The sequence below is a fragment of the Thunnus albacares genome, chromosome 9, assembly GCF_914725855.1.
Source record: "Thunnus albacares chromosome 9, fThuAlb1.1, whole genome shotgun sequence".
In the NCBI taxonomy this organism is placed as follows: Eukaryota; Metazoa; Chordata; class Actinopteri; order Scombriformes; family Scombridae; genus Thunnus; species Thunnus albacares.
The window spans coordinates 26,898,829-26,909,874 of NC_058114.1; the positions used below are offsets into that span (position 1 = coordinate 26,898,829).

Consider the following 11,046-nt stretch of genomic DNA (forward strand, 5'->3'; position numbering starts at 1 on the left):
TGTTACATTACATGTATGCTGGTATTATTTAGTGCTGTGATATTAAATGTTGTTATATCCCTCTTACCAAGGTGACCAACATGTCTGAAGAACTCACCATCCTAGAGAGCTGCTTGAAGGAGGCAGAAACAGAAAACGATGGTCAGGAGGATGTGTGTATGTCAGACGCTGCCCAGACCAACACAGAGACGGCCATCCAGTCGCTGATTGAAACCCTGAGAGCCAGAGACTTCTGCTCTGCCCTCACACAGGTCAAAATCTTCAGGTAAGATGAACAAAACACATAAAATTCACTTTGGGGTTTTGTGCTAATATGATAAGTTTATTAATCAAGTCAATTGACAAAAAAACTAATCAAATACAATTTAAGTAAGGAGTGATTATTTTTCAAGTAATAGTGTCAGAAAGTTGCTTGCTGTGTGCTTGTTCTCATTATAATATCGTGCATATTAATGTAGTTTGAATACCTTTTGGTTTTTGACAGATTAAACAGTTGAATGTAAGACTGTGATCATGAAAATAATCATAAGTTGTAACAATAAATTTCAATAGTTTTTCAGGTCCTTATCACAGAATATGTCTTGTAGACTTGAAAACACAGGTAGCACTGCTGTCTGTGAAGTGCTACCATCTGTTGTAGTGGCAATGCTCCAAAGTGTGTCACTTGACTGTTTTTTTGGAAAGTAATAACTGCTACCAACCTTTCTTCTGCTTTCCTCAAGACCTAAAATATACAATGAAGTCTGGTGACAATGCACACTGCACAAATATAAAACAAGGCACCTTCTGTGCACAACAAACTGAAGGTTTGTTGTAATGCTTCAAAGTAACTGAAAATATTTCTGAGAATGTTCACCGTGCTTCTTGAAATACCTCTGTTGCTCTTCCCTGCATGTACTAACCCCGACCTTCCTTTATCTACAGGTCTTTGTGGCCCAACGACATCTTCGGCAACGAGACAGATAATGCAGTCCAGACCCTTCTGCACATCTACTTCCGTCACCAGACGTTGGGCCAGACGGGCTGCTTGGCGGTGGTGGGCCCCAGCAGGGACCTGTCTCAGGCTAGCACCCGCCTCATGGAGCTCAACCTGCAGATCCGTGAGGCTCTGAGTCAGGCGCAAGCCTGTCAGCCCCACACCACCATGATCAGCACTGGACTGTGAGCCTGCGGTGCTGCAGGCTGCAAGCCTGGACTAGACTGGACAAAAATACCCCCCCCCTGCTCTACACAGACCTCACCTCAGCTGTAGAGAGAGGGTAGACAGTGAGGGGCTTCAGAGGAGGACGAGAGAGACTCCACCTATAAAGGGCTAAAGGATGTGTGGGAATAACTGTGACTCTTAATATATATTATTACATGTATGAATGCTTAAAGCTAATATCTTTTCCCAGACTAAGCCAACTTGCAAAATTCAGTTGCAATAAGTCATGTGGTGGTGTGCCTGGGAAAGAATAAGAGAGGACGCAGTGGGATGATAACTTTATTCTTTTTGGTTTTGTTTTTTTTTTTTGTTTTTTTTTTTGTCATTTTTGTTATTTTTTTGCCTGATGACCTGATGGGCCTATTGTTCCGACCGGTGGCCTCCTCGGGGCCTGGGCTGGGAGATGGTGTTGAAGCATGTAAGACAGTCCAGAGGAGGTGTCGTATGTGTGAGGACACACCGTCAAGATTCATAAGCAAACATAGAAAAATCTTGTTTAAAAAGAAAAAAAAAAGTTTTCAAAAGCATGCTTGAAAGAGAAAAGCACTGCAAGAATATTTTTTGAGAAATGTATTTTTTATTAGAGCTAACATCCTAGGTTGTAAATGTTAGGATATTTAACATGTAATTGTAACCCTGTGGGAAATGTTGGCCCTCAGGGAGTGTAAAAAGAGAAATATATCTGTTTATCGATCTGCTTTGAGAGGAGAGTCCCCTTCAACAGGTCTTCACGCAAAACTCACTCTTTAACCAAATAAGTAGCTGCCTTTAGAGACTCTCGACTGTGTGATATATATTGGATATTCTGGTATACGCTCACACAAAAATGCATATAATTGCACACGAGTGCAGACTGGCTACAACTCATTATGGAAACATAACTTATTTTACTCTGTATATATTTTAGAAAATGTATAGTGTAAAACCAGTATTTTTCCCTTGTACTTTTGTGTAATGCACTGTTCATCCGAATAGGATGTTATGTATAAAGCTAATGTGATGAGAGAAAGCCAAGACCAGATTTGAGTCATTAATGATCCGCTCCACCTTTGTCATCCAATCACACGAACTTCAAAATTTCCCAAAGGCTGCCTTGGTTGTTGGTTGTGGTTTTGCAAAGGCGGGTCAGGGCTCATTTGGGACTAGCCACCTCTCTGCCTTCGTTGATGACGTGGTGACGGCGTGGGAGGGGGGAGGTGATCTAATGTAGCCTCCATCTCCTGTTGGGCCGCACCAATCCAAGCCAAGTCATATGCATTCCTTCTCTCCACTGTGATCTTTTTGTTAGCATGGCACCCCGGCAGAGGCGCTGCTTAAAGTCTTATGAAGGGGAGACTAAGGTTTGTGTTTGTCCATGTAGGTTGATCCCGTTGCAAAGCAGCGCTCATCCTCCGCCACATTTTGATCCTGTTTTCCGAGGGGAAATGGCTGCCATTGAAGCTGCGCTATGCTTTCAGAATGGCCCTAACTTGCTGCTGTGACTGCAGGACATGAACCGTTATCTGAATGCTTTCTGGAAATCTTGTCATGGCACATTGTAACAGTCACTGTACTCATTCCTCAGAGAGCTTTTTTCCCCCTGCTTGTCTGGTACATTTGAATGCTGTTCTTAATTATTTAATGAATATATTATTTACCTGGAAGATGTTTTTAATGTAGAGGTGCATTATACATTTTTTTTTTTTGTTCACTCACATACCAGCCTTCTCTCTGGATGAATAAAAACCTAATCATACAGTACCAGCTTGGTCTAAGTTATTAAATGAGGGAACATTAAACATGAATAGAAGAGTGCTTTCTTACTGGGATTGGGAGTCTGCATAAGGAATAAAACTAGTACAGTAATAATGAAACTGACTCATTTCGATTATACTGCACCTAATTCTAAAACTGCACTACATCACTGACTCACAGTACAGAGCCATTGTGAAAGATTTAGTATTTAGACAGAAACATGAATTTGGTTGCCATGGTCTCAGGTCAGTGTGAACTGTAGTGACCTTGGAGTGCAATAGAAATACAATTCTCAGCAGTCTTAATTTGGACCTTTTTAAAACACTGAACTACAGGATGCAGATCCAACTAATTAGGTTTATATTCAGTATCACTTATTCCAAGTCTGCATCATACACAGAATAAGACTTCAAGTCACTTGAAGCATTGACACTAGTATTTGTAAGTGTCTGTCATTTCCACTACTGACCCCAGTAGATGTTTAAGAGAAAAAACAAAAAAAAAAAAAAGACCTCCAGTACAGAGTGCAAGGTAGCCATTTATTACATCATGAAGTGAGTGGTTCATACCATCAGTTTCAAACACAAAACAAGCATGAAATAAAGTATTGAAACAATATATGGTTTGCATCCAAGATGCCATTATTGCATCTGCAAATAATATGGCACTGGGTGGAGGAATCCCTCCCCACAGGACTTGTACTGATGTCATACAGGGCAAAGTTCAGTTGAGATGCTTCCTTAGATGATGTATTTGAAGCTGAAAGTGCTGTCACAGGAGAGTCGCTTGCCTTTGCACCTGCCACACAAGTCCTGTCTGTGGGGCCGTTTGGGGTCAACGTGACGTTGTGTTACTGCACATGAACAGCGCGCTTTGTTGCACGTCTGGAAGAAGAAGGGAGTTTAGTAGTGAAGCACGAGACATTAAGTTACAAAACATGGAGGAAAGAGGGCTTACATGACATGTGATGTCTTCAACACGGTATGGGTTGAACTCCTTTTGGCATTTCCTACAGTACTGTTTGAAGTAAACCTGGAACACACCATGCTGGGATTAGCCCATTTAGATTTCAAATTATAGACATTTTGGCCAATGGCACCCATCCCATACAATTTTACTGAGGGACCCCATCAGAGCACTGATATGATAAGTACACAAGTTTCCTCCATACATGAAACTCAGCAGTTATTGTCGGTGCTCACCTTGTTGGTGCCCTGAACACACCAAACATAGGCACTCTCCCATCGCAGGTTGCATTCTCTGCAGTGATAATAGCCGTACTTCTGCTCCAGGAACTGATGGACAAAAGACAAGTCAGTCAGTTCTGCTCAGCACATCTTTACTGTCCTCACACCAAGGAGAGAGTCACATGTAAAACATATGGCTGATCAATATTATCCTGATCAGATATACCGCTTATAGCTCACAGAAGACTGACATGATTTTAAGACATTATCCAAATGAGTTTTATTTATAGAAACTTACAAATAGTTTTATTTGAAGGCGAGGTTTACATTTCTGAATCAGGACTGTATTCTAAGAAATTTTCCCTGCATCCAAAGAGTTTCAGTGTTTACTGTGAGGCAGCAGGATCTCTGGACAACATCTGAAGATGAGACTTGACATTTAAACTGAGCTGTATTACATTGATGCAATTATGTGGCCTATTACTGTTAGAGAGGACATAACTTTGAACTTAGAATTTTGTGAGCAAGTTTTTCTTCCATATGCAGCTCTTTCCTTTTAAGAATTATTGAATTGCTTTAATAAGTTTTTAGAGGAACATTTGAGGTAATGAGCCTGTGAACTGAGCAGAGGTCACGCTGCCATTAACAGCAGTAAAGAGATGCAGACATAACACTAAAGGGAAACTGTGACACATTTCAATGTGTTTTAAAGCAGTGTAATAATGGGTGTTAAGTTTTTTTTTTTAAAAGACCTAAATAGAAGCTGTTTTTGGTAAGTAAAGGGTTACATGACATTGTCCCTGAGCGCGTGACTGAACTCACCTGGAACCGCACGCGCGCCTTGCCCTTTGACCCCTCTGTAGTTGACTGCGCATCTTCACTCGTCACCGGTTGTTTGGATTTGGGTTTTTTACGCTGTTCCAGGACCTTTGCGGTCTTATCATCCTCTCTTGCCTGGTCGTCTTCGCTCTCCTTCCCGTCACCTTTCCCCGCAGACTCCAGCGGGTCACCGGGCGTCTCACCACAGGAAGCCGCCTTGTTGTTGTTGTTGTTGTTGTTGTTGTTATTGTTGTTATTATTTTCGTCGTCTTCGCCCAGAAACGAGGTGACGCTTCTGTAGGCGACGGGTGAGTACACGGCGAGGGTGCGGGGGTAACGCACACCGCTGGCCGCCTTGGGTCTGCCGCTGTCGCCGGGGGTCGCGCTCTCCGGCTTCCCCTTGCGCCGGAAATCTCGCTTCATAGCCAAGAGGGTCCGCGGGCCGATGGAGCACTGCACCGAGGCGTCTCTCTTCGGGTTGACCTGCACCGCCACATCTTTGGTGTTCGCCTTCCTGAGCCTCGGGGTGAGTTTTGGATTGATCTGAGATAAGATGGACTTCAGCTGGGCGCGCTGGTGGTTGTTGAAGGCGTCAGAGGCGTCGCCATAGTGAGAGAGGTAACTTTTATACTTCCACCCCGCGTCTTTAGGCCTGTGGTATCTGCCTGTGTAAGGGTTGTAAGATGAGTAGAAATAGCTATCGACTGGCTCGTCACCATACGTTGCCATTTTGTTCAACCAACCAAGGCTGGTTGGTGTAGCTATTTAAATAGATTGAGCAAAACGAGCTCTCCATCAGGCTTAATTAAAGGCAGGTGTGAGACTTATCTCATCAAAAACAGCAGACACGTGACGAGGGCAAAAAAAAAAAAAAAAAGTTTTAGTTTAGTCTCTACACACCTTTTTATTTTTTGACACACTTGTTAATATTATACACATATTGTACATTTGTTCAGACTGTTAGCTCTGGTGCACACATACTGGATCGGCACTGCCTGGTTGGTCTGCACGTGAGTAACATGAGTGATATGTTTTTCAGACACACACACACACACACACACACACACACTGTTCACCTGTCCTGCTTTGATGGTGTGACATACTGATAAATGTTACTCTCACAGATTGAAGTTAAGCTTAGCTGATGAAAATGCTCTACAGGTAACACAGCAATGTTTTCTAACATGATGATTCATCACTACAGTAGAGACCATGTTTGAAATGAATGAATGAAGCTTTTGGCATGAAGCACCTTTTTCAGCAGTCAGGTCAGTGATAAACAGGATTTCCCTGCACAGTCTCCCTCTTTTCCAGCTTTTTCCTGATGAATGACAGCGATCAAAATGATGGATCCACCTGCAGGTCTTATTCTGCTCCACTACGCCTGTAGTAGGGATTTGAACATTAAACAGGAGTTGGATCAGGAGGACAGGGGTCCAACATGATGGTGTTTGGGTCACTCACTGTCACGGCGCCGTAAGATGAGTCAAAACCAATGTCCTCATCTTCAAAACGTTGATATGTTATATCCGTGTCCTCGCCATCCTTCATGGGATCTGGTTTGTGCAGGACCTCCTTCCTGTACATCCTATAGGCCAGGATGAAGATGCCAGCCTCAGCTGCTTGGAACAAGGCATAGAGCAGAGGGAACATGTACATCCCTCCCATCAGCTGAGGGGGGAAGGCCAGCTTCAGGATGGCAGTGCACAGCTGCACGTTCTGGCATCCTGTCTCCAGAGAGACTGACCTGCAGCTGTTGGGCGGCAGTTCAAAGAGCTTGGCCAGGCCGTAACCTGCAGCGTAGCCACACAGAGGCATCAGGACAGCCACCACGTAGACGGAGGGCGGGATGGTGGACAGCAGCTCCGGTCCCAGCATCGCCCCAGTCAAGATGAACAGCAACACAAGGGTGACTAGCAGAGACCACAGCGATACCTGGAGAGACACAATAATTTAGGATGGTTTACTGAAGGCTACATGTGAGGGCACCTATTGCATGTCCATCATCCTTCTCTTTTGCTCTTTATGAGGTTTTTTTCCCATGTTTTCCTGTCAAAGAGTTTTTTGTGTGAAGTACAACAAATGATTATTTTCATTATCGATTTATCTGTTGATTATTTTCTCAATGGATTGATTAGTCATTTGGTCTAAAAAATGTCAGAAAATGGTGAAAAATGTTGATCACTGTTTGCCAAAGGCCAAGATGGAGCCTAATATGTCTTGTTTTTTTCCCAACCAACAGTCCACAACACAAAAATATTCTGTTTATTGTCATAAAAGACTAAAGAAACCAGAAAATATTCATATTTAAGCAGCTGGAACCAGAGGATTTTGGCATTTTTTCTTAAAAAAATTACTCAAAAACAATTAATTGATTATCACAATTGTTAGCAATTAATTTTCTGTTGATTGACTAATCAATTAGTCAACTAATTGTTGCAGTTCAGCTCAGTTTTCATCTGAACTGAGAGTTTTTAAAGATAAAGATTGTCATTTGTTGAGGAAAACTTGGGCCTTTTGGCTGTATAAAACTTGACTTGGCTTCATACTGGACTTCTCAAACACAGGTCTGGAATCTCTGCTGCTTAACGTTACTGCCTGTTGTAATTGATGTGGCGCTCCTTCATGTGTGGCTTTTATCAGATATGGGAGGGAGGAGCTCTTCCTGTCACAATGCCTCTGATGTCACTTTTCCTGCGGTCAGCATCCCCCTCTACTCATGACAGGCACAGAAAATTACGCACTGCGCTTTTGCGCAAAGGTGTTTGTTAACGGAAAATACTCTGTATCCAAATGACACAACATTAAATTATTTAACTGATCTAACAGATTCACTTTGTGAAAAAGTAACTCTGATCAATTGTTCTTAAATTACCTTTAAAACAATGTCAGCCACACGCGTGTAGCGGTATCTCAGCATAACTCCTAAACCAATGGGGATGAGAGTGCTGCACAGGGTCAGGATGATGGCCCCAAAAGGCATGAGGTTGACCACAGGTGTGTTGATCCAGGCCCGACTGTAGATCCACAGACACAGCGGCATCAGCACGAGCGCCAGCAGAGTGGAAGAGATGGTCATGATGATGCTGGGGGAGAGGAGAGCAAAGACGCGCCGTTATAGCAGTGAATTATCGGTCACAGTGTAAGTTTGAGAAAATCTTGCGCTCACTTTAGGGAAACACGCAGAACTTTAGAGTCATGCGTAATGTTTATATGGCTTTATTCTCTGTTATTTCGGCGCGCAATTCGCAGAATAATATGTTCAAATCACAATTCAGCCTTGAGAAATTTTTTTTTCAGGTTCACTTGATAACTCACTGCATGTTGTTTCTCTGGGTAAGTACAGTATATCTACCTGAGATTCATCTCTCCGTGCACCAGCAGAGACATGATGTTGGATAAGTTCCCTCCCGGGCAGCAGCCACAGAGGAGAACAGCCATCGCAGCCACATCATCAAGAGAGAAGGCTAAAGCCAACAGAAAGGCCACCAAGGGCATGATAACAAACTGACACACCAGAGCCAGCAGCACCCCGATGGGTCTGCGGATATGCTCTCCAAGCTGGCTGACCTCCACCGTGCAGCCCAGCCCCAGCATAGTGAAGCAAAGGACAAGTCCCACAAATACATTGATTCCGTGACTGAGCGGAGAATCCCAAAAGGCAGGCATCAGGTGAGGGGACTCCGACGGCGGAGCGGCCATGAACTCAGCTCCAGCGGCAGTCCTGAAAGCACTGCCTTCAAGAAAAATGGCACCACTGGACACTAATCCATCCATGGAAGCGTCCTCTCGAGAATCCACAACTTGCTGCAAAGCGTCCGTCAGAAGAAAGTCTATCAGGCCAGCATTTTGTGCGTCGCCGCCCAACAGGCTGGAGTTCTCCATGGCGCAACAGGAGGACAGAGGCTCTCCACAGTCAGTTTGTGACTGTAGGTGCTCGTGCGTAAAATGATTCCCCTAGTGGCGCACTGTTACTAATAAGAAACTGCCGAGGATCCGGTGCTCGGGGGATGTGATGGTGCCATGGCACTGAGTCTTAAAGCATCTCTGTGAGTCAGACTGGTGCCACGGATTGGCTCCCCGACAGACGCACAGTGCTGGAGGGGAGTCTGCTCTGCACACGGTTTAAAGCTTCAGCGAGAGTGGATAGGCCAATCAATAACGCCCAGACTGCCCTTTTATACGCGCTCCTCGCCGTATAAGGAGAAAGGTCCCCAAAATATCAATCTAATTATTATATATTGACAGTTTCCCATTTTGGAAATTATATATAACTCCGTCTCTCATATTTCGTAAGAGCGGTCATTTAGACGCGTTGGACATGGAGCTGTAGTGAAGACAGCTGTTTGTCGTGATTGAGCAGCGGACATGAATGGAAACTGTGCTGATCTTTATATTAGTGCAGCAAACTGTGAAAATCTGCGCGCCCGTTTCTTTTGTTGGTTGCTGCTGCTTTCATGAAGTGCGCGCATTACGCACCAGTACACGTTATGGTGCAGGTTTGCTTTAATAGATGGTTATTAATGTGAGTTAATAATGCTCAAAGGTCTCGCCAATGTGCGGTATTTTTATGTAATACAGACTTGTTAAATTTTAAAATAAGCAAACTTACTCAAGAACCAGAAGTCATGGAGAAGCTTTGTGATTATTGGTGTAATAAGTAACCTCTAAGTATATAGTTGTTGAAGCTGGTCCTCGTGAGTCTGACTACTGTATTAATTGTTGGGTTGTTAAAATATTTTATGATGTTAAAGTAAAATCTGCAAAGTAACTACACCTGAATTTCAAATGGAAATAATCAAGTAAAGTCAGTGACTTAAACGTGTACATAAATCATACAGTACTTATATTAATAGTTATTTTCCATTTCATGCAGTGAAACCTCACATGTTGAACTGATCCTGCTTGTGTCTAACAGATCCAACAACCTCTTTTCATACAATTTCTATTTAATATAATCTAATTAAACTCGTCAGCCTGTTCCTCTGAACAGCACCACGGTATTAGTGTCGACTTTCCTGTAAGTCGGTTAATATAAGCAATATTTGTTAAACGTTGTAGTCTGTGACTGTAATATTTTGCTCCCCACAGTGATGTGCAGCATCACCTTTCTTGTATTAAGGAAGGTGTTTGTGGTTTAACTGGACCACATCTACCCTGTCTGTGTCTGCAGCTCACAAAAGATGATCCTCCGAGTCAAACGCCAGGATATCAAACCCTGCTGTCACACACAGAGGAAGCTGAGCGTCCAGAGAAAATAAATGCACTGACGTCAAATATCTTCAGGGCACTGAGGCTGGAGTGGGACGGGACAGTTTGTGCCAGTCGGTGACTCAGACTGTCATCAGTCTCCTCCCCTTCCCGGAGATGCACCATGTCCCCCATTAACCAGTGGGTGACTCCAGGTACTTAATGCAGGCATTATATGTGTACAGGATGTCTAATGTGTCACTTTCCTTTTAGAAGCAGCATGTATGGATGCATCTACACCTCCACCTGTCACAAGATGTCAAAACTGTCTCCTTGGGTGATGCTTCACTAAAATTAATAACACACCCTATCAGACAGTAATCACATAATTCTATTCAACATGCAGGTCACTGATAAAATCCACTCCATTTATTCTCATTTTGACAACATCCATATAAGTGAAGGATTGGCAGGAAAGAGTTTCCATTTAATCTAATCAGATATTAGAGTAACACCTTCAATAAATTAGCCTAATTTATGAAGACAAAAACTGAGCAAGCAGATGTCAATCTACATGTTTTAAAAGGATATAACGGTGAGTGTGTTTTGTGTTTCAGTGTGTATTATATGTTGTTCACTCTCAGTGTGTGTCTCTTACATCCAAACTCCAATTAAGAAAGTAAAATACTTTGGATCTGAGCTGGAAGCTGGAAGTGACATCCTGTCAGACTCCAGGCTACTTCCCAGTGTCGTCATTTGTCCACAGACATAACTGAAAAAACACTGTAGTTGACCCTAACAACAAGATTTGGGTCTTCTCTTTTATTTCATTTGTTAAGGCTGCATCTAACAATTATTTATATTATTGATTAATATTAATTTCTCAGTTAATTGATTAATCGTTTTGTCTAT

General features: G+C 43.0%; 3 protein-coding genes across 15 annotated transcripts in view; 1 reads left to right on the forward strand and 2 right to left on the reverse strand.

Moving 5' to 3' along the window:
• Positions 1 to 2,941, forward strand: part of fryl (furry homolog, like) — a 71,146-nt gene extending 68,205 nt beyond the window's left edge. For all 12 annotated transcript variants that reach the window (XM_044361929.1, XM_044361928.1, XM_044361919.1 and 9 more), the window contains 2 exons: positions 72 to 265; positions 925 to 2,941. In XM_044361929.1, the coding sequence (XP_044217864.1) occupies positions 72 to 265; positions 925 to 1,165 (435 nt within the window). In that variant the 3' untranslated portion in view covers positions 1,166 to 2,941. The remainder of the gene's footprint in view (positions 1 to 71; positions 266 to 924) is intronic.
• A 515-nt stretch (positions 2,942 to 3,456) lies between these two features.
• Positions 3,457 to 5,712, reverse strand: zar1 (zygote arrest 1). The gene is made up of 4 exons (XM_044362581.1): positions 4,948 to 5,712; positions 4,141 to 4,233; positions 3,896 to 3,970; positions 3,457 to 3,822 (listed from the first exon to the last, which is right to left on the reverse strand). Exons 1-4 carry the CDS (start codon positions 5,671 to 5,673, stop codon positions 3,679 to 3,681), a joined length of 1,038 nt encoding a protein of 345 aa, XP_044218516.1. The 5' UTR covers positions 5,674 to 5,712; the 3' UTR covers positions 3,457 to 3,678.
• A 274-nt stretch (positions 5,713 to 5,986) lies between these two features.
• On the reverse strand, positions 5,987 to 9,084 carry slc10a4 (solute carrier family 10 member 4). Of its 2 annotated transcripts, XM_044362580.1 has the most exons (4): positions 8,300 to 9,084; positions 7,820 to 8,030; positions 6,409 to 6,879; positions 5,987 to 6,328 (listed from the first exon to the last, which is right to left on the reverse strand). In XM_044362580.1, exons 1-4 carry the CDS (start codon positions 8,827 to 8,829, stop codon positions 6,323 to 6,325), a joined length of 1,218 nt encoding a protein of 405 aa, XP_044218515.1. In that variant the 5' UTR covers positions 8,830 to 9,084; the 3' UTR covers positions 5,987 to 6,322. The 2 variants fall into 2 exon arrangements, with proteins under 2 accessions (XP_044218515.1, XP_044218514.1); XM_044362579.1 differs by having other exon boundaries at positions 5,987 to 6,879; positions 8,300 to 9,077.
• Between the last annotated feature and the right edge of the window lie 1,962 nt (positions 9,085 to 11,046).